At 49.3% G+C, this 23,339-nt stretch overlaps 1 protein-coding gene across 2 annotated transcripts in view; it reads right to left on the bottom strand.

Moving 5' to 3' along the window:
• The window catches only part of CNNM4 (cyclin and CBS domain divalent metal cation transport mediator 4), a 37,398-nt gene extending 28,307 nt beyond the window's left edge, over positions 1 to 9,091 (bottom strand). For both annotated transcript variants that reach the window (XR_015550314.1, XM_087426171.1), the window contains exon 1: positions 7,675 to 9,091. Coding sequence is in view for 1 of the 2 variants with exons in the window: in XM_087426171.1 (XP_087282297.1) it covers positions 7,675 to 9,076 (1,402 nt within the window). In the remaining variant the exon portion in view is untranslated. The remainder of the gene's footprint in view (positions 1 to 7,674) is intronic.
• Between the last annotated feature and the right edge of the window lie 14,248 nt (positions 9,092 to 23,339).

The following is a 23,339-nucleotide window of genomic DNA, read 5'->3' as shown; positions in this document are numbered from 1 at the left end:
CAGCTAATAGGAGAAGGCATGGCTGTAAAAATGAAAATGGTTTTGATCTTGCTGTTTGTTACAAGATTTTTTGAACTAAAACATAAAATTTATAAAAAAGTTATTACAATAAATTAAAATATTAAAAGTGGTTCTTTCTAGGTCACAGCCTTGTGGATGGTTTTGTTTACATTTTTGTGGTTTTCTTTTTTTTTCTTTCGTGAGGAGGACTAGCCCTGAGCTAACATCTGATGCCAATCCTCCCCTTTTTTTCTTGAGGAAGACTGGCCCTGGGCTAACATCCATGCCCATCTTCCTCTACTTTATATGGGACGCCGCTACCGCATGGCCTGACAAGTGGCGTGTCAGTGCGCAGCCGGGATCCGAACCTGCAAACGCTGGGCCGCCGCAGCTGAGCGCACACACTTAGCCGCTGAGCCACCGGGCCGGCCCCTTTTGTGTTTTCTAAAGTTCTGACAAGGAGATGTATGTCTTTTATAACAAGCACTAGTAAAAAGAAAAATCACATAATAAATAGGAGTCCAGATTCCAGTCTATGAAATGAGCTAGGAGCCTTTTACGTAGCCACAAAGCTACAGGATGTCTCGGCACCCGCAGGGGTGACGAGGGGCAACCTGAGGCACAGGACAGGTGAGCACCTAAGGGCAGCTGTGCCGGACAGCAGACAGAGGGCCTCAGAGAAGCAGAGGAGAGGCGCTGGATCACACGGCAGGAAGAGCACCGGAAAGCTACTCCCCATCCTCTTAGCTGAGGGCCATCTTGGGCACTCTGGGAAATTCGACAACCCTCACATCCTCATGGCAAGCTCTGCTGAGAAGTTCAAAAAAATCCCTAAGACCAAAGGAAGGCTTGGAGGGAGCCAGCCCTAGGACAAGCAAGGCAACCCTCCCTGGGGACTGGGTTGAAGGAACCAGGTGGCTCTGCTAAAATCAGTCACCAAGACACTGACAGAACGGCCTGGTCCATCCTCCCCTTCTATACACGCCCCCTGCTGTGCGGCCTTGTAGGAGTGTATACTCGCTGCCCCTGCCCTCAAGGAGCCTGAGACTGAGGCGCCATTCCGTTCCCTCAAAGATGTCCTTGCTGTTCAACGACCCTGGCTGTCTGTATGACAGCACTAATGTGGGGGAGGGGGTGGAGAGAGAAGACACACAATGGTCATACCTCGCAGCCCCTCTAGAAAGGGCTGAACAGTCACAACATGCAGAAGCAGTGTGTCACCTAAGTTGGCGCCAAGGAATGATAAGCTCATTTCTCGCCCTGTGGTCTTGTCCCAGTTCTCCCACAATAAGACCACAGAAGTGGAAAATGCCGTGTCTATTTACCCTTGAAGATCCAGCTGAAATGTCACCTCCTTTGGAGTGTCTTCCCAGACTTCTACTGACAAGACAGGCCTCTGCTTTCCCAAAGTCCCCTGCCCCTTATCCATTTATCCTGTAGGACCCAGTTTCTGTGCACCCACCTTTTCAAGGTTAAACATCTGTTTGATACCTCCCATCCTACCAGAGGTGTCCAGGAAAACTCTGGAGCTAGGCTTTCTAATTAAAAATACAAGATTTTTGAAAAATAAACACCAGTATGATCTCACTACAATCTAAGAAGCTCTTATTAGGGCCTAGACATAAGGCAGCATCTTCCAGCACACAAATAAGAGCTTTAGGAAGAGAACTGTAAACAGAAGACTGGTGAAACTGTCCTCAGTTCTGGCTCCTCTGGGGAAGCCAGCCCAAAGGCTGCACGGTGCCAGCAAGGGGGAGAGGTGCAGCTGCCCACTGGCCGCCCCGCCCTGCCACCCCCCCGCCCCCCGACGCGGCCATACTCCGTGCCCCCAAGCGCTCTGCTCAAGAGAAAGAAAGGAGGAGCCTGGCCAGCGTTTTGTCAGCTGCCCCACTGGCACCTCTACCCCAGCAGGCAGCTGCTGTCCCTCTCTCAGATACACCTGCCCCCAGGGCAGCTTCTCGAGATCAAACCACCAGCTCAGTTAGAGCCTGTTTCCAGGTGGAGCCGTCTGAGACCAGGTGTCCGGCTGCCTTGACTCCACTCCTGAGGCTGCCCTCTCCCAGCACCCTGTGACTTAACTGTCCCATCTCATAACCTGTGCTCGGCCCTTGCTCTATCTGACCTCCCCAGGAGGCTCCCAAAACCATGGCTGCTTGGCTCTTTTTTCTCTCCAAGAAGCCATTTGGGCCAGGCTTCTACACGCTTCACACGTTCTGCCTGCTCTCGGCTGACTTCCAAATCTTTTAGCCTGGCCCTGGCCTCGCTCCCAAGCTCCACACGGGCACGTTCACTTGCACACTCGCCCGCATGGACTGCACCCTCGTGCTGCTCCGTGTGGTCCCGGACCAGCAGCGTGGGCATCATCTGAGAGCTTGCCAAAAATGCAGACTCCGGCCACACCCCAGACCCACTGAGTTCAAATCTGCTTTCTAACAAAATGCCCAGGCAGTTTGGGCCGACGTTCAAGTGTGAGAAGCTCTGGTGCACACAATGCTGGGCACAGAAGAGTCCACTGTGGGGTCACACCACTATTATTGACCATCACTCCCTTCCCTCCACCCTCACCAAACTGAGCCTGCTTCTTCCTCTCCCCACTTCCACCAAATGACACCATCAACATGAATCCCAAGCTAGGAACCTCAGGTGTTCACAGCTTCTTCCTGGCCCTGACTCCAACATCTCCGTAACGATCTCCGGGTCCTGTTACTCTGACTTGAGAAGCATCTCGCAGGCCTAGGCCTTCCTCTGCCCCACGGCACCTACGTGAGCGGGGCACAGCTAAGCTCTGTTTACATGTCTGTCTCCTGGCAGACTGCGAGCTCTGTCAGAGGGCTGTGTCAGTCCTCTCTGATTGCCAACAGCTCACACACAGTCTGACACAGGCTTCAAAAAATTAGATATTTGCTGAATAATTGAATGAACAAGCAAATGGAAGGAAATAAGATACTCAAGGTGTCAGATGGTAGAAACCAAAAGCGAATGCAAAAATTATGCAGCGTTTTTGCTTGACTTTGTAAAGTTGTTTCAGGAATAACATCAAGTAGGAGGGAGAAATGTGATGAGGTGGGGGAACTGTGGGAGGAGTTTTTAATGAAAATATTTCTAGCTTTTTTCCCCTCCAATTTATAACCCACCAACTTTGTATGAGGAGCAATCACAGGTCCAAGGTCACCTCATGGGTCAGTGACCCAGCTGGCTGGAGTTTAAACCCAGCTCTTTACAGGGGGCTAAATGCTTATAAAGTGGGTGGGGAAAGATAAGATGACTAAAGATGAGCTCAGTGCCTGGGAGGGGCAGGAATGTCACAGAGGGAGGGGCACAGCAAAAGGCTGGAAGGTGGCCTTCCGTGTGGGCCTGAGCTTCTGATCTCCACAGGGAGAGTTCATTGATTACAGTACTTTGCTTCCAGAGTCTGGGAGAGCATCTGCAATAGAGGAAAAACGCAGCTGAGCCAGGAGAAGCCCAGGGAGCCTTTGTTCTAATATTTCAAGATGTAGACAAACCCAACCACAATACCCAGCACTGCAAACAGTGCTAGGCGAGGTTTAAGCCAAAGGACCAAGGTTCACATTGCATGAGCCTCCCAGTGGCCTCACAGCTCTCATCTAGATGGTCTTACTCCTGAGGTCCTGCAGCACCGAGCATCATGTCTTGCACACTGTATGGGGGTCAATAAATATCTAATGATAACTGCCTTGAGTCAGGAGGCAGAAGCAGCTGGGAACCTGTGACACCCTTGTCTTAGTCTCCATGGGAAGCTCAGCCCCCCACGCCTGCACTGACTCCCCAAGCCTGTCTCTGAGTGTGTAGGAGCATATTCATGACTCACACTAATGAGGGAACCTATGTAAACTCCTGATGGTCAAAGACTGCTTATTCAACAAGAAACTGAGGCACAGAGAAGGGGAACCATGTACCACACTCAAGACTCCAAACTCTGCTTCTCAGCCGCTGAGCCGAACCATTAATAAACATGTGATTGCAGGAGCTCCCCCTGTCCTTCTCGGTGCAGCTAGAAGCGTCAAGCCCCCGCGTAAGGGCACAACACCCATTTTTCTTTATCCCTTACCAGCTCCTCAAAATTCCAACACTTCTGCAAGGGGGATAATTCTCTCTCAAACCTGACAGGTCATTCATTCATTCAGCGACTTTCTATTGAGGTTTTACGATGTGCCAAGAACCATTCTAGGCAGTAGGGATACAGCAGTGAACAAAGGGCCCTGCACTTTGGAACTTCTATTCTAGTGGGAGGAGACAGACAATAAATAGGGCAGCAAACTCGTAAATTACACAGTTGTTAGAAAGTGATATGTGCTATGAGAAAAAGAAAAATTAGCACAGGGTAGGGGAGATCAGGAAGGTCAGGGTGGGATGGGGGGTTACAGTTTTAAATAGGGTGACAGGAAGGCCTCACTGGGAAGGTGAAGTTGAAGCAGACATGAGGGAGAGTGAGGAGCCATGCGGCAGCTGGGGAAGAACATTCCAGCCTGAGGGAATGGGAGGGCAAAGCATCCTGGTGTGTTCAAGGAACAGCAAGAAGGCCAGCAGGGCTTGTGAGATAGCCATTCATTTGTCATTCATTCATTCATTCATTTAACGAGCACTTACTGAAGACTCAACTCTTTGCCAGGCACTGAGTGGCAAAAACACTAACAGGCATGATCCCTACCCTCAAGGAGCTCATAACGCGGTGGGGGGGAGGGTGAGCAGGAAGGAGACAAAATGACCTTAAAAGAGGATTACACTCAGAGCAGAAAGACTCTGGCAGAGGTCAGGGGCCTCACCCAACTTGGAGTGGCTGGGTACTGAAGAGGCCACTGAAGCACAGGCAAACCCTCCGAGAGGTACTGAGCTAGACTCAGCCGGCAACCCCAGCTCTGATTTTGATGCTGAGGACAATACTGGCTGTTGTTAACATTGCTCACTCATTTTTCTTAGCTAAAAAAGAAGCCTTCCAAACACCAGATTTGTAAAGAAAATCTTTCAAACTGCAGATGTAGGGGCCGGCCCCGTGGCTTAGCAGTTAAGTGCGTGCGCTCCGCTGCTGGCTGCCCGGGGTTCGGATCCCGGGCGCGCACCGACGCACCGCTTCTCCAGCCACGCTGCTTCTCCGGCCATGCTGAGGCCGCGTCCCACATACAGCAACTAGAAGGATGTGGAACTATGACATACAACCATCTACTGGGGCTTTGCGGGAAAAAATAAATAAATTATTAAAAAAAACAAAAAACTGCAGATGTACACTAAGTGTTTGCCATGTCCCAGATGGCCTCAGACTAAAAAGGTAAATGCCAGATGGAACGATCTGGAAGAGGCCACACTAGGGGGAGACTGGGGACCAGGAAGTGATGATGGCTTAAAGCCCAAGGGTGTGTTCATTAGGGGGGACCATATCACACTCCAGAGCTTCCTGCTGCACGGGCAGACAGTGCCTGTGTTTCCATGGAATTACCAGCACCCCCTCCAGGGCTCGGGCTCAGGCCACTGGCCTATTAAGGAGGAGAGTCCAGTGGACTAAAACGTGCATGTGAAGAGTTCTGCAGAGCTCTGTCTGAGAGATGCTAGCCCTGTTTCCCCAGCTTCATGAAACGGCACTTTTTTACAAGACGAATCCAAAGATGGCCCTGTCAAGACCCAGGAAGCTCCCATCCTAGGAGAGCTGAGCCCTGCTGTTCAGGGGCTGGGGAGCCTGGCCAAGCCAATCCATACTGGTTGGACCCAGATCCATGCTGAACGATGTAAACGTGCTTGTTGGGTGTGTCACCAACAAGAGTCCCAAAGACCAAAGAGGTGGTGAGGAGGAAGCCGCCCTGGTGAGCCCTAACCAGGTTCCTGACCAAGCAACACGGGAGGTTCTCCGGGCCAAGAGGCTGCAGGGTGGGGGTGGGGCTCAAACCCTCACTGCTCTCCTGTCTCAGGCTGGGGTACCCGGGAGAAATAGGTTCCTGGGTCTGCACCCCCAAAGCTTCCCTCAGGCTATGCCATCACCACCGGATGTCCCTGTCCCTCCAATCCCTCTGGAGTGAGGTCGCCTTATCAGACTGTCTCCCACTCCGACTTATATTACTCAAGTCCTTCTTAGCTGTGATGCTGAGATTCAGTCTGTGAAACTGAAAAAGGCAGGGTACCAACTCCCCATCCTGGCATCTTTTCAGACCAAATCTGCCAAGGCCAGCCAGCTCCTCCCTAGCCCACTCCATCACCCACTGACCCAGCTAGTTTCAGGCTCTCCTCCACTCACTGTTCTAGAAACAACTGACAAGGGTCTGGGGCTTGCTCCCAGGCTGACCTAGGTCTTAGCCAGCAGAAGCTCTACCTATGGAAAATGAAGCAAAGTCCCGGGTCTAGGATGAGCTCCCCTGCACCCCATTCCTTTATAAAGAGTTTCCCTTTCTGCCTCCTCACTCCCTTTGGCCTAGGAGGGTTTTACTCTATAATTGGCTTGTTTACTGCCACGCTGAGGGCTTCAGAGGGGCAGAGGTGGGAGGAAAGTTTTGTTGGAAGTAAGGAAAGGAGTGTGTGCCCTGAGCTTTGAGGCTGGTGAGTAAACCCTCCGAGCGCCTCTCTAACTACCTGAGAACTGGCCAAGAACCCACGTGAGAAAAAAACACAAGGCCATGCAAGGCCAGCTGAAGATTCCAGCAGACCGCAGGAGAGAAGCTTATGTTTGGCGCCTGGGAAAGACAGAACAATAACCAAAACTTAATCTGCTTGCTCCTGCTGAATAGTCAAAGCATTACTTGGCATTGTTCTGAGTGGGGAGCCAACTAGAGACCTCCCAATTCAGCTTCTGTGGGCTAGAAGCTCCAGTAACGGCAATCCCCTGCTCAGAAACCTTCCATAGCTCCAAGCTCCAAGCAAACTTACCATCCTTTCAGGCTCTTCACAAGGCCGCTAATGACTCAGCCTCTCCCTCACTGACAAAGATCAGCAGAGCCTATCCTCAGCTGAACAGGACCACCTGCTGGGCCACAAGCACATCCTTTGCTCCCCTGCTCAGGTTCTCGGCTCATGGGGTTCCCTCTGCCTCAGGCACCAAGTCTCCCCATCTTTTAAGTCTGTCCTCAAATGCTCCCTCCCCTGTGAAGGTTCTCCCAGTTCCCCAGCTCCTTCCCCACCCCAGTCAGATGCGCCCCTCTGGGCTCTAATCTCCATGCCCTGGTGTTGGGCATTTGCCTTACTCTGCCTTTTTGTGTGTGTGTGTGTGTGTGAGGAAGATAGGCCCTGAGCTAACATCCATGCTAATCCTCCTCTTTTTTTTTGGCTAAGGAAGACCGGCTCTGAGCTAACATCTATTGCCAATCCTCCTCCTTTTTTTTTCCCCAAAGCCCCAGTAGATAGTTGTATGCCGTAGTTGCACATCCTTCTAGTTGCTGTTGCCTTACTCTGTCTTGCTTCAACAGCTCCATAATGCCTTGCTCTATCCCTCCAAGTGGGCAGGTGTGTCACTCAGCTTTGATTCACCTGAAGCACAAAGCACAGTACCTGGCAGACAGCAGACGCTTAAGAACTGTTTTTGCTGTCCCGAATACCGTTCACCTCAGAGGCACAAGACGTGATGGGCAAAGGTACACAAGGTCACACGAAAGGAACACTATGAGCAGCAGACACAAAACAGGCAACAGTACGAGAGGGGTGACAAAAGTTAACCGGGAGAGCTGCATCAGGCCTTACCCTTCTTGAACTCCTCCAGCATGGCATCCAACTTGGTGTCATGGAAGACAAAGTGCACTGGGTGATTATAGAAGCGGGTGATGGTCTTGAGGGGAGTGCAGTCATCCGGGTCCACGAAGGCCAAGTCTTTGACATAGAGAATATCTACAATATTGGATTGCTCATCTTCAAACACAGGGATGCGGGTATAGCCGCTTTCCATAATCTCTGACATCGTGTTGAAGTCGAGGATGGCATCACTGCGGATCATGAAGCAGTCTTGGAGCTGGGTCATGATATCCTCCACAGTTTTGGTCCGTAGTTCCAGGGCACCCTGGATCATATTTAGCTCCTCTTTCACGAGGTCATTATAGGGCTCTGTCACTTTCAACATCTCCATCAGTTTCTCCCGATTGTAAACGGTGCCAATCTCCTGGCCCAGAAAAAAGTCCAGCAGCTTGCTGATGGGGTAACTGAGGGGGAAGGTGAGTAGCATGAAGAATTTGGTGAGAATGAGGGTGTTGGCACCCACAGCCAGCCCGTGTCGGGAGCACAGGGACTGAGGTACGATCTCCCCAAAGATGACAATGCCAATGGTAGAGGAGGCCACGGCCATGAGTCCAGACCCGATGAGGTTGTCTAGAATGATCGTGAGGGAGGTGTTGACCAGCACGTTTCCCAGGAGCAGCGAGCAGAGCAAGTAGTTGCCCTTGCGCCGGATGGGCTCGATCTTGCGGGCATAGCGCCTCTCCTTCTGCGTGCCACAGTTCTGCACAATGCGCAGCTCCATGGGGTCCAGGGCCATAAGCCCCAGGTTGAGGCCAGAAAATATGCCCGACAGCACTAGCAGCACCATAATGAGTAGGATGTGCAGCCAGAGGGGCAGGAACTTCCCAGCCTCCTCCACCATAAAGAGCAGCGAGTCCTTATCCGTCCACCTCTGCCAGGGCCCGTCCACCCCGGCCCGAGTGCACAGTGCATACAGCTTCATGTTCTCGCTTCTCCGAAGGAACTTAGTGAGCACCACTAGCATCCCCGACGTGTTCCCGCGGCTCACGTTGACCAGCTGCTGGACGACCAGGTCCTTGGTGAGCTCGGGGCAGCTGGTGGAGTTGTGGACGGCCTCGGAGTTGTCCACCTCGGTGAAGGAGATGAGGTTGCTGGAGATAGAGCCCAGCCTCTGGCCGTACAGCCTTAGGTTCACCGTGCTGCCCTCGGACACGAAGATGATGCCATCCCGGTCCATGCCACACGATTTGTTGCAGCTCGCCAGCCTCATGCCCAGGATCGCGCCTCCCTGGGGGTCGCCCTGGCCCCGGGCCCCCCGCGCCCACAGCAGCACCAGCAGCACCAGCGCCGCCAGGAGGAGGCGCCCTCGGGCCGGCCCGCCGCCCGGGCTCCCGCCCCCGCCCACCGGCGCCATGTTGCTCCGGCTCGGCCGCCGCCGCTCCCCGCGCCCCGCCGCGCAGCCCCGCTCGCGCCGCCGCTCCTGCCGCTGCGCCGCCGCCGAGCCAACTGCCCGGGCCGCGGGCCTGACGTCAGGTCAGCGCCCCGCCCGCCCCGCCCCGCCAACCCACGCCCCTCCTTTGCATGGGAGGCCCCGCCCCCGGCGCGCGGCTCCAGCGCCCGCCCTTAAGGGGGTCCGGCGCTTAAGGTGGAGCGGCGCCCGAGCGCGGGAGCCGCCGGCGGGCGCCCGCCCCGCCCCCTCCTGCGCCCGGACTCGCTCTCGGGGCCGCTCCGTCCCTCGTCCGCAGCCTGGGCGGGCCTGGCGTGCTCTGCCCGTTCCCCTTCCGCAGAAGTCTGCAGCTCGGGGCGGCTGGCCCTTCTCTGCAGGAACCTCAGAAGCCGCACCACGTTGTGATTCGGCGAGGAAAATGCTTTTCCTGATATAAGAAAAGAAAAGAGGAACCCGAGGGCTGAGGCCTGCGGGAGGCCTGCAAGTCCACCGGCATTGCAGCCAGTGCCTTGAAGACTTTTCTGGCCTCCGCACTCCTGGGGGTTTTGCTGGCCTTGTCCCAAGGCCAGCAGTGGCTTTTCCCAGCCCCAATCTGGGACCTGAGGATGTACAATGTACCTGCAGATAGAAGGGCCAGGGTCTGGCCTGGCTTATCTCATGTCGTTTCCATTTAGGACACAAATATTGAGCTTCTGTGTGCTAGGCACTTGTTCCCGACTTTGACAATATAGCAGTGAATAAGCCAAAGTCCCTGCCCGCCGGAGTTTACAGTCTAGAGCAGAAAACAGGCAATAAACAAACACATACATAATATTTAATCCTCTGAACAACTCTAAGAGGTAGTGTTATTATTTCCATATTACAGATGAAGAAATTGAGTCTAGGCACACATCAGGGTCCTTAGAGATCGGGGTCCTTAGAGATCGTCATCTTAGGGGCAGGCTTGTGTGACTTTGGGAAGGCAAGTTCGAAGGTCTCTCAACCCCAGTTTCTACATCTGTAAAATGAGAGTAAGAATTGTACCACAGCACCACTTCACTAAGCCTGTGGCCTAGGTGTTAAACACGACAGGACAACTCTAAATGTTCTTTGGCTATGTAGCTGTTGTTGTTGTTGTTGTTGTTGTTGTTGCTGTTGCCTGCCCTTCCGGGACCAAACCCCTAACCCCAAATTGTGGGGGTGACTGGCCATCTGGGGCAGCCGCATGTGGGAACAAGCCGAGAGGCGCGGCCCCAGCCTAGCCCTGAGATGACTGCTTCCTGGACGACCCTACCGGCGTGTCAGTTGGCAGCTATGAATTACTATGAATTAAGTGCCAAAAACTCAGGGTGTGTGGGGAAGCCCGCAGCTGCCGGCCCTGTAGGGGGAAGGAGACAAACAAACATCCCTAGCATAATTGCAGAGGTGCGCTGAGGGAAGACTCAGGGACCACGTTGACCACTGGGTCTCGGAGCAAGTTTTTTCCCAGCCCTGGAGACAGAGAATCCCCTTTAATCTCTCTCTGCACAAATACTTGTGTTTATTTTTATTTGGTATACTGTTTGCCAATAAAAGCAACAATCAATACCAGCCGGAAAGAGTCTAAACAGAGAGGAACAATCATATACTGTTATGGGAGGAGGCGTGGTGGCAGAGGCCTGATGTAATGAAGCACTGTTAGCAGGCTTAGAGGGCTCTGCATACTAGCCCAGCCGAAAGCAGTCCCTTGCAGGTAGGTGCCTCACTTCATATTCCACAGTGAGGGTCCAGCCAGCTAGTTTTGTAGGGAACAGGAGCTTCAGGGTGGGCACTGGCCCAGACAGAACAAAAGCAGAAAGCAGAACCTTTGACCGACTGTTCCCTCCCACCTCCACCCACCAGATGAGCCACCTGCATCGCCTCAAAGCAAGCCCGGCTCCGCAGGAGGCTTCTGCCCACCCCCACCCCCCCATCTCTTTCCAGCTGGCTTTAGGATGAGTGCCCTCCCCCACTGTACTTAGAGACTTTCCCATTCCATTATCGACCCACTGGCTATTGTTATTTTGCCCTTTTCAGACTGTCTCTACTCAGAAGCTCTCTACATGTGCACTGAGTCCAAAGACAGAAGCCGGCAAAGGGAAGGAAAAGATAAGCTTTTAAGATACTTGGGTTAAAAGTGGGAGGCGTGATGAGGGTCTGGTAGGAAAAATCAGTCTCTGCTGAAGTTCATTTAATTATACCCATCTGTGATTATATTCACATCTGTGATGAGGTAAATAGAGGACAATCAACGAAGTAAAGAAATGAGATTCCTCTTTGCCCTCCCAGGGCCTTCAATCTAGCGGAGGAGACAAGAATCCCTCAGTAAAAGGTGAATGCAGTATGACATGGAGAGTGTTGGAGGAGGCATTGGAGGCCCAGGCTTGCATCCCTGGTTAGAGCATTTAACCTTTCCAGGTCTGCAGAGTTGAAAAACCTCTCCCACAGAGTGCTGGGGACAACATGGAGTTGGAGGTCTATTAATATGAAGAGTCGGGAAGCCTGGATGTGTGTGTGGCTGCTGTGAGCCAGGCTGTGCGAATGGCAGACAGTGACTGCAAATGAGAAGGCCGTCTTCTGTGGGGGGCAGACCTGTTTCTCTGCCTCTGGGTGGAGAGGCCCTTACTCACCTAAGTTGCCTCCATTTGCAAGTAAGGGGTTTGGGAAGGTCTTTCTCAGAAGGATCTGGTACCTCAGCATCTCAAAGCACTCCATTCAGAGATCCTTGGACCTGATGGGTTCTTTCCAGGTTTAGGCCCTATGGCAGCACATCTACGCCTCTGTGACTGAGCCCACTCCGTCTGGTCCTGTGCAGGGAGACAGCCTTGAAGGTTTATGGGCCCCTTTTCTGTACCCAGCGTTGCACTGACATTGAGGATCAGATGATGAACAAGGTCCTGAATTAGTAACCTGGGATCTCCTGCTCTTCTCTCTAGTCTGGGATCCTCCCAGGCTGGATTCCTAGCCCTTTTCAACCTCTGGGTCTCCAAGATGGGGAGCTGCTGGCAGAGAAGCTGCCTGTCTGCTGGTGGAGTTCAGAGGCTGAGGCCTGCCATGGCCCCACTCTGGGCAGAGTCCCTCAGCGGATGCCATGGACCCTGGGGTGCGAGAGCCTGGTTGGGAGCAGTGGGACACTTTTTCAGCGTGAAACCTGGGCCATCATCAGTACATACAGTGGCCTGTTCGCTGGCTGCCTATAAGTGTACAATAACCCTGAGCAGGATATTTGCAGATACATCCATGCCATTCAAGTGTCTCAAGAGGGAAGGGGCAGTCATCCCTCCACAAAGGGACGGAGCAGGCATGGGGTTAGCTGGGATGGTGCCTTTCAACTCCCAACTCAGATCATCCCAGCAAGTGGGGACATGAGGACCTGGTGTCATGATTCCTACCTGGGACAGACACTTCACTGAGCCTGAAGCAGGGATGAAAACATCATGTCAGCGAATCCAGGCCAATAAAAGGATGTGCCTCTGACAGGGAGTCAAATGCTGGAGCAGCAAAGGTGAGGAAGCTTGTATTAATTGGGTGGGCTTCAAGGCTCCCATGGCCATAGGACAAATGGTCCTCCTTTGGGACAGGACCATGGGAGGCAGGATGCCCCACCATGGGGGTTCTGGCACAGCTCTGGAGGCACACTGCAGGGCTGGCATGGCCACAGATTGCCCATGTGACCTGGGACTCTGGGACATTCTTGCGTGCTGAGAGAGAGGATGCCTGGCCCATGGTAATAGCTCAGTAAACGTGATCAGTAACCATGATGATGATGGAAATGATGAGGCCCAGAGTTTTAGAGGACACTCAACTTTCCTTAGCTCCATTATGTCTCTCCATCCAACTTCAGCTACAGCCTTTTGTTCTTTCCCTTTCCTTTCCTGCAGAGGGAGAAAATCAGTAGGGGATTATGGGGGAAGAAAGGAGGCTGAGGTGGGTCAGCAAGGACCAAGCAAGACCACATCTGGACACCTGGACCTCCACTGTAAGTGAAGGAGGCTGGGGCAGAGGTAGAGCTGGTGGAGGGAAGGCGAAAGGACTATCGTGCTATTTCACAGCACCAAGAGGCTCAGGCTGCAAAGGCTGGCAAGCTGGGAGAGAAGGAAGCCTGTCACTTGGGATTGAAAAAACTTAACAACCCTGCAAGGCAAGGCCTGCCAGGAAGCCCCTGCTGCACTAAGGCCCCTGGGAGGAGTCCCACGCAGCACCGGGTCTGAGGGTCTGAGGGTCTGAGTGGACCCAGGACTCTGCCTGCTCTCTTTCCTTTCTGCTTCCCTCTTCCTATTGTGCGCTGGAGCACCCTCTGTCCCCAAGACTGGCTACCCCAGCAAGCTTTTCCTTCTGCCTCTGAAAACACAAAGACCCTTTTTTATTTGAAGATATTAACTGTTAATCACTGGAGAAAAACAAGAAAGAGCAAGATGACAGACACTGAGTAGTATTTACAAAGGCTTGAAAACAAAGTTCTTGGAGTCATTGTCCCTAGTTTCTGCCCCTTTTTCTTAGTTGGCAGATGGGAACAGGCTGTAGCAGAAATGTCATGGGCTCTATCCCTTATCAGCTGGTGAATTGGGGCAAAGTTCTTCACCTCTTAGGGCGTTTGGTTTCTCCATTTTTAAGATGAGGATCAAGAGACCCTTTTCGCTGTATCAAAAGGACTAAATGAGCTCGTGTTTGAAAGCACTGTTCCGTAAATGTTTCTTTTCCTTTCCCCAGGCCAGACTTTCACATTACGTTTCATTCATTTATTCATTTGTGTATTTTTATATTTTTACTGGGCTTTTAAAATTGCTAAGTTAGACGTGTTCATTGCAACAAAGTCAAATAACACAGGGTGTATAAAGTAGAAAATGGAAGTTCCGCCTAGAAAACCAGATTGTTTTTTTGCAAAGTAGTCCATCACCCTCTGCCTCTTCATTTTCTTCTCTTCCCTACTGTTGACTGGAGGCCATTTCCCACTGGGTTGAGAGTCCCTCAAGGGCAAAAACTGTGTCACAGTCATCTCTGTATCCAGAATGCTCGGCATTCCATATGCATTTGTGGAATGAATTGGATTTCCCTTCAAAAGGGAGTAGGCATAATACTGTTGGGCCCAGGGGTGAGAAATGAGGAGGAAACATTTAGCCAGTAGCTTTATATATAAAATTACAACAGAGAAGACTGCTGTATGTGGGTCATTGCCTCAGCATAGCTGACAAGTGATGTAGGTCTGTGCCCAGGAACTGAACCCGCAAACCCAGGCCACTGAAGCAAAGCACGCCAAACCTAACCACTACACCATGGGGTGGCCCTTCTATCCTATTTCTTAAAAACAAAAGAAATCTGATCTTGACCCAACTAAATTGATTTCTTGACTGATTCACGGTTTGAAAAAAACTGGTCTTGTTGGTTGCTCACGGGCATCGGCTGGGATTCCTTTTGGACGAAGCCTGTGGGTCTGGTGGGAGGTAAATGCTCCCTATTTAAATGACAGCCACCCCCGCCCACAGTGACTGACCTAATCCACATGTGGCAATAAATTACCCCAGGCCAATCAGTGAGGCAAGTTCTTGATTCCGGAATCTCATTGTCTCCCAAGTGTCCAGATATTGTTAGGCAGATTTGTCCCCAGCAACTGCCAAAGCACCAAATACCTGTGGAGGCTTCAACAACCAGCTCATCTTGCTGGGCCTTAGGGCCTTTATCTTTAACTATCTTTAACTGAGGGGACTGGATTAGATAGCCAGGCTCTGTTCTCATTTAAATTCTTTCGTGTATGATTCTTCCTGGGCAACCAAGGGAGGAAGGTAAAGGCGAGATCAACAAGATCAGATGTGGTGGGCATCTGTTGTTCTGATCTGTCCAGTTTCCTGTCTCTTTCTTCTGGGAAGGAAACCTCTCTTTCCTCTGGGGACCTGTCCCATCTCCATTTCCATGGGTTCTAGTGGGAATGGGAAACTGACAAAAGTACCCCAGACCACAACAATTGACCTAGGGTGGGCAGGACACCAGGAAGGGCCAATCAGGAGTCTGGCCTTGGCTTTTATATAGGGGGAGGGTCCCTAGATGGAGATTATAGGAGGTTCAAGCTGTCTGCTTCTCTGTCCCCTCTCCCTGCTGACTGCAGTTACTTCTGTTCAGCTTTACCACAGCCCTGTAAGGGGAGTACCATTATTAGTCCCCTTTTACAGAGGAGAAAAGGGAGATTTGGAAAGTTTAAGAAACCCGCTCAGATCACACAAAAATGAATTTTGATACTGTGCAAAACTGTCTCAGCTCCAAACCTTCTTAACTCCTGCACTGTGCTGCCCCTCTGAGGACGAGGGTTACAGGAACAGAATTGTAATCGGTTGATTGAGGAATCGCAACTCAGTGGGACCTTAACATGGCTGGGTTTTATTTCTTTTTCCAGTCAAGGCTTTTAACGAATTTCTGTCAAATTTCCTTTTTCCATCCCTTGTTGAGGTCCTAGATGGATCCCACAGCTTTAGTGTGACTTTTAGTATTAAAAGTCCAGTCAGGTCCATTAAAAACTACCATCTAATTTCTGATTTACATCACCTCTGTCCCTATCCTGTCCTCCTTCTCCAGTCTTGGGGTCCAGTTTCTGCTCTAGGGACTTGGATGGGGGAAGGGCCGTGGTCAGCCTTTCAATCCTCCAATCACTGCAGCCAGTGGGGAGGGAGGGAAGTGTCTGTGTGTGTGCATGTGTCTCGTGTCGAGTGAGGAGGGCCTTGTGTGGGTTCTGGGATACTTCCCTCTTCCTTTTCAGGGTTGAACTTTTCCTGGGAGGGGCCAGGGGAAATTTCTCTTTACTTAATCTCCCACAGTTTAAACCCCCCTCTTTGTAGTTGTTGCTGCTTGACTGAGTGTGGCTTGTGTCCAGTTATTGGTTGCCTGTAGTGGGAGGTTCAGTTCAGCCCCTGTTGGGACCCCTTGCCCCCAGCTTCTTGCTGTTGGGGTACACTTTGCCTGTCAGGCAGCCCCCCTTGGGTGAATCTACCCAATGGTTGCAGTATAGACCACTCAACTACTGACCCCTCTCTCTGCCCCAGGTCTCTCTCCAGTTCTCTTTGTCCTTTGCTCTAGGAGTCATTGGCCAAACAGCAGTCTGCTGCCTGAGCAGAGGTCTGATTGTGGTATAAGATGCCAGTCTTCTTCTTGCAGGAGCCCCAAATTTTCTTAGAGCACCCCCTTCACCTGACTTTGAGAGGTATGTTAGTAACCTATTGCTGCATAACAAGTTACCCCAGAACTTAGTGGCCTAAAATAATAAATATTTATTATGTCATAGTTTCTGTGGGTCAGGAATTAGGAAGCAGTTTAGCTGGGTGGTTCTGCCTCAGAGTTTCTCATGAGTTGCAGTCAAGATTCTGGCTGGGGCTGCAGTGATCTGAAGGCTTGATTGGGGCTGGAAGATCCGCTTCCAAGCTCACTCACCTAGCTGTCGGTAGGAGGCCTCAGTTCTTTGTCATGTGGACTTGTCCATAGGACTACTCATGACATGGTAGCTGGCTTTCCCCAGAGTATGTGATCCAAGAGAGAGAAAGACCAAGATAGAAACCACATATCTTTTATGACCTAGCCTTAAAAGTGACAAACCACCATGTCTTCCATATTCTATTGGTCATGTGAACCCAAACTGATACACTGTGGGAGGGGACTATACAATGGCATAAATAGCAGGTGGCAGGGATCACTGGGGGCCTTTTGGAAGCTGGATATCATAGGAGGTGAGGGAAAATCCTCTCTACTGAACACTGATGAACTGACAAACTTCTCCCTGCCCTTACCCCCAAGAACTTCTCTTAAAGATTGGGCATTTGGTCTTCTGGGATGGTGGTTGGCGTCAGAGGGCCTGTTCTGTGCTTAGATGTCCAATAGACACCTAAAACTAGTATCCCAAAATTAAAATATTGATCTTTCCTCCAAAACACATATCTCCTGTAATTTCCCTTCTCTCATTATATGGCAATTCCATCTTTCCAGTTGCTGTGGCCAAAAATCTAGGAATTATCTTTTATTCCTCTCTTTCTCTCATACCTCTTTCTGATCCATCAGCAAATCCTGTTGACTGTCACTTGAAAATACATCTAGGGCCGGCCCCGTGGCTTGGCGGTTGAGTGCGCACACTCCGCTGCTGGCGGCCCGGGTTCGGGTCCCTAGCGTGCACCAACGCACTGCTTCTCCCGCCATGCTGTGGCCGCGTCCCACATACAGCAGCTAGAGGGATGTGCAGCTATGACATGCAACTATATGCTGGGGCTTTGGGGGAAAAAAATAAATAAATAAAATTTAAAAAAAAAGAAAAAGAAAAAGAAAATACATCTAAAATCCAGCTCCCTCTCCCTACTTCTGCTGTGACCACCCAAGCCCCAGCCCCTTCCTTTCTCACCCAGATTACCAATATACCTGGTCTCCTTGCTTCTACCCTTGCCCTCTTACAGTCTGTTCTCAAGCCAGCAGCCAGAGTGATCCTTTAAAAACATAAATTAGATTATAAACCTCCTCTGATCAAAACCTTCCAGAGGTGCCCAGTTTCTTTTAAAGTAACAGCCACAGTCCTGACATTGGCCTGCAAACTGGAGTTTAGTCTTAATCTAATTAGGGAGGGACAGAAAGCTCTTATTGGGGAAGTGATATGATGGAAACTAAAAATTTGGAAGGTTATTTGTTGGCAGTGTTTTGGGTGAATGGGGGTGGGAGACGATCTAGGCAAGAAGCTGCCAATGTAATCTAGATGTGAAGGGACAAGTAACAATTAATTAAAAAATAGCTCCCATTTATTGAGTGCTACATACCAGGTACTGGGCTTTCCACTCCTTTCCTCATTTAAATATTTATAGCAATTCGTTGAGGTAGGTATTATTATTATTCTCCTTTTATAAATAGAAAAACTGGGTCCCAAAGAGGTTGAATAATTTGCCCCAGGTCATACAACTAGGTAAAGTCAACAGAGCCGAGTATTGAAGTCCAAACCTGTCTACCTCCAACGCTTTTCAAGCTGCCATTTTCATTGAGAAATGTTAGGACATTATAAAAGTCTTCATGATAGAAAATAGAAATCTTTATTACAACACAGCCACGCATGAGTCTAGTTGTTTCAAGAAATGCCAAGTGGAATACGATTTAAAGAAATACAACCACGTTTTTACAATTGGGCTTCTTACACACTAATCTTCAGATTCTTTCCATCAGTGTTCAGTCTAACCTTGACTTTGTGGCGTCCCCCCTAGAACCAACAACCCTCAATCTGACTTTTGGAAGTAACCACCATCAGGCTGGTTCAGGACTTCAGGCCAGGTTAACTTCCTACGTCCCCAGGATGGCTTCTCAAGACTCATGGCTTCCGTTCATCCTAAAGAGCCTGCCATACCTTGAAGCAATGGGCTCTGCCTGCTGCACAGAATGGGAATTTCCAACCTCATCCATCCCCTCCCTTGGCTTCTGTCATAGCTGCAGCTCAGCTGTACCAATGTACTCCCTAGCCACTCAGCTCCTGGAGACCTCAAGTCTCTTCCATCTGTTCATCTTCCACAAGCAGAAGGCAAATGAGGAAAATTATACCCACCAAGGCCTTTTTTCAGCTGTTTGACCTTCAAAGCTATAGCTTATCATATTTCTAATTATAAACCCCAGTGATAGGATTTGCCACTCTGTGCCACAGGTGCCTGAGCAGTATCCTCCAATCAGCCAGCGGTTTCTACTTCATTTATAAACCTACTTCTGACACATATACTTTCTTCTAAAGGCACCAAACCCACTTTTCCAGAACACATTTCAGAACATAAGTAGGCAAGCTGTCACAGAGATTCACAAACAAGAGTCATTTGTATACTTATAGAACTCTGCAGAGTCTACGATGTGCATGTGCATCCTTTATACATTCTTTCATTTAATGCTGTCAACAATCTAGGGTGGTAGGTTTCATCACACTCAATTTACAGATAAAGAATTTAAGGCTCACAGAGATTATGTAATTTGCCCAAGGTCATACAATAGAGCTGGGGCTCAAAAGGGCAGGTGTTTTCATTCCTACTGGAATATGTCAGATCCTCCTCCCTTCCCCCACCCCCATTCTGCAATTCCTGGTGAATCTTATTCTCCAACTCTGTGACAAGCAGGCATCTGGAGGCCTAGAGGCAGTCCCTACTATGTGGGAGTTCCGCCTCTTCATTGAGCCACCACAGATCTGAGATCTGGTCCTCAGGATGCTGATTTTTATCAATTCACTCATGGGTAAACAGACTGGGGAGAGTAAGTTACACTGACTAAACAAGTAACTAAATGATAAACCCAAATACTAATTTCCTTTTCTTTTTGGAATTTTAAAAATGAAATTTATTTAAATTAATTCTTAATCAAAGAAATATATATATATAGTTAAGAAAAATCAAAATAATACTGTTAGATGGGTAGTGGAAAACAGCAATCCTCCACTTTTTCTCTATCCATTCCTGATTTTTTTCCTCCCAAGACAACCACTTTTAGCTCTTAGCTGTTTCTTATTGTAGTTTTTTTCTGAGTAGTACGTTTATACTGCTCCAAATACTAATTTCTTAATTAATATACTGTTAGCAATATAATAATATACTAATACTAATTTCTTAATATACTGAGAAATTGCTAAGAGGGCTAGAATGTTAAGTGGAAGTCCTTATGAATATGTTGGGAGAGTAGGATTGATTTGAATAACCAACACAGAATACTTAGAAATCTCTCCCCTGGACAGAATTGATATGCTCTGACATATTTTCATCCCTTTACTGTTCTTTTTCGAGACTGCAGACTCTTCTCTTTTTAGTTATGACTACATTATATTGGATGGGTCACAACGATCTTTACAGATTATAGTTAATTACAGTTTTCATTCCCTGGAGGAAATTTAGAAAATACCACAACTGCATACCCAGCACATTTCCTAATCATCTCCAAGGGAAATTTTAAAGATTTTATTTATTCATTTTTTCCCCCCAAAGCCCCAGTAGATAGTTGTATGTCGTAGGTTCACATCCTTCTAGTTGCTGTACGCGGGACTCGGCCTCGGGTTGGACGGAGATGTGGTGCCTCGGGGCGCGCCCGGGATCCGAACCCGGGCTGCCAGCATCAGAGCGCATGCACTTAACCGCTAAGCCACGGAGCCGGCCCATCCAAGGGAAATTTTAAAAAACTTTTTATTATGGCAACTCTCAAACACTCCTAAAGTTAGAGGGAATTCCCCCACATACCCATAACCCAGCTTCAACATTTATCAACATCCTGCTGCCTTTTTTTCATCTATCCTACCCTCCCCGCAACACACACACAATTTCCCTCCACAGTATTTTAAAGCAAATCTCTAAATCTTATCTTTAAATTCAGGTGCTGTACCCTGTTTGAAATTTAGTCTACGAACTGAGTACAAGTGTCCTAATCTTAAAGTGGAGTCATACTTGCCTTGCCCACCAGGTCAAGTGATTGTGAGGTCGAAATGAGATACTGGACATGAAAGGGCTGTGGTTCTGGAAACTGGCTGCATATCAAATTCTCTGGGGGAAGATTTTCAAAACCAACTCCCTGGGCCCTACCCCAGACCTATGAATCAGGTGTCTGGGAGTGGGACCCAGGCATCTGTGCATGCCGAAAGCACTCCGGGCTATTGTGGTTGTTAGGAGGCCGGAATTCAGCAGTTGCCACTGGAAAGTAGTTAGCTAGTTTGCATTAGAGTTGCTGTCCCCTTCTATGCTCCAGGGTCTGCTTGGAGAACTGGAGGAGCATAGGGGTGGGGCTGGGTCAGCTGCAACTTTAGGGCTGAAGATGGGCCCAACCTGGATCCCTGAGGAAGGAGGAATGGTCTACCTGGTTTTGGGATGGTTGATGTTAGGCCCTGCTTTGGGTCCTGGGTTTGGAGTGGGGGTGGATTTAAATGGAATGGCAAGGTTTAGAAGTGAAGGGTTGGGAGGGAATGGAAAAGATGGGGCCAAGTGGCTGTTTTGGAGCCTCTGTCATAGGGTGGGGGGCATCAGGGTACAAGGTGCACCTAAGTGGAGGTACCTGTCTGGTTTTGAAAACAGGAAAGTAGAGGAATCACTCAGAACTGCTGGAATGCACAGCTCATGCCCTGGAGGTGTGTAGGCCTAGATAGTGGGAGATGATTCCATGGAGAAAAAGAATATCAGGCAGCTGAGAGGATGGTAGGTCAAGACCTGACCCAGCTTTCAGAAGGTGCCTCTATGTTTGTGTAGGGTGGTGTTGGAGGGGGGGCATGGCTCCTTTTTCTCTCTCCCTTTACCTCCCTCAACACATTGATGGTGCTGAACTTGATCTGAATCCTGTGCAGCTACAGTCAAGAAATCCCCCCACCCTTTTGTGTCCTCCCTCACCCCATTTTGAGTTCCAAGAAATGGCTAACCTCAAAGGACTATCCCGGTCTAGAATATTCCAACATAAGACTCACTTCCACTCTTCCTCAATGACTCAGATAAGACCCCCTCCATCCTTCCTCATGATGACTCCCTTGTTTATTTGCTTCTATAAAACCCCACGTCCCCTTCCTTTTCTTGGCTATGTTCCTCACTAATGAGCATTCTCCCTAGTGCACAGTCTGAACAAAATCATCTGACTTATTGTCCTGTGCATTTTGTCTTTCACACCCTTCTCCTTTCTTCCCCTTTTCTTCATCATAAAGAATTTTACAATGAGAGCTGCTGAGATGATCTATCAAAAATCCAGCTGACGGGTCGCACAATGCGAATGTACTTAATGTCTCTGAACTGTATACTTAAAAATGGTTAAAATGGTAAATTTTATTGTATATATATTTTACCACACTAAAAAAATTCCAGCTGACAGAGAAATACAATGGAAATAACTTTATTCAAAACATTTAGAACCCCTACTATGTGCTGGGTGATGGGTTGGAGGTGGGGAAGTGGGTGGGGCCTGGGATAGGAAATGAGTAAGATTTGCTTCTCGTGATCCAGGAGCTCTCGGCTTTGCTGGGGAGACAAACACATAATCTGCTAATTGAGCTACATAATTCAGGGTGACACACGTTATAATAGACGTGTACAGCTTGATTTGAGTCAGGTTGTGAAGGGCCTTGAATGCTACACTAAGGAATTTGGATTTGATCCTATGGTAATTGGGAGCCATGAATGGTTTTACAGCCAGGGTATGACACGAATAGATTCATTGCAAGTCCTAATGTCTTACCGCCAAACATCTGCTTTGTGTGGAGTGTGTAAAAGATCAATGGCTGTGACAGTTTTAATTTTAAAAAGTTGAACCCCTGTAAGACAGGCTCATATTTACGTTTCTGCTTGTATTCATGTTTCTCTTATTAAATATATTTATGTTCAGGAAAGAAAGAGTTAACTTTGGTTAAGTCTATTGGGAAGACAGGGACACAGATCTGGCAAGTGCTCTGTAAGCAATGTGCTTGGGGCATAGTGAGAGCTTGGAGTGGGGCACCTGCCCCCGCCTGAGGGAGTCAGAGAAGGCCTCCAGGAGGAAGTGGGCTGGGAAAAAGGAGAGGGAACAGGGGAAGCTGGAGCATATAGATGAAGAAAGGGAGCTATGCGCAATAAGGCTAGAGGGCCAGGGCCAGATGGGAGAGGGCTTTGTGTGCCAAGTTGAGGGGCTTGAATCTCTTCCCCGCAGGTGATGGTGAACCGTCAAGACCTCAGTTAATAATAACGATGATGATGTTATAGTGCTTATATGCCAGGCACTATTCTAAGGGCTTTACCAATATTGACTCATTCCATCTCAACACTAAGGAAATGGCACGGTTAGATGGTTTGGATCACTTGGGTGGCCATGCAGATGACGGTGGCCAGAACCTCAGCTGGGACACATGTTGTCCTGGTACGGGAGAAAGACAAAGGGAGGGATGGAAAAGATGTGATGGCTTTGAGAAATAATTAGGAGTAAAATCATCAAATTGATTATTTTAATTGGGTGGTGGAACTGGTGAGGAAAAGGACAGAAGCTGGGATGACTGTTACTTGTTTGGCTTCGGGGCCTGGGTATATTATTTTACCGCCCGGTTAAAGAATTGATTACTCGGCTCCATTTTTTAGAGGACTCGCTGAAGTCCTCCTGTACCTCCTACTCCCTCATGGGTTACTGTATTTAGAAGTGAGTTAATTCCCAAATCTTTGGAGATTTCTCCAAAATCTTTCTGTTATGGATTTCTAGTCTAATTCTATCAGGATAGGAGAACATCCTTTGTGCGTTTTCAATTCTTTTAAATTTATGGAGGGTTTTTTTTTGGTCC

Source organism: Ceratotherium simum, chromosome 40, assembly GCF_057802395.1.
Source record: "Ceratotherium simum simum isolate JZ-2026a chromosome 40, ASM5780239v1, whole genome shotgun sequence".
In the NCBI taxonomy this organism is placed as follows: domain Eukaryota; kingdom Metazoa; phylum Chordata; class Mammalia; order Perissodactyla; family Rhinocerotidae; genus Ceratotherium; species Ceratotherium simum.
Note: the sequence above shows the minus strand (reverse complement) of the source record. Positions and strands in the feature narration are given on the sequence as shown.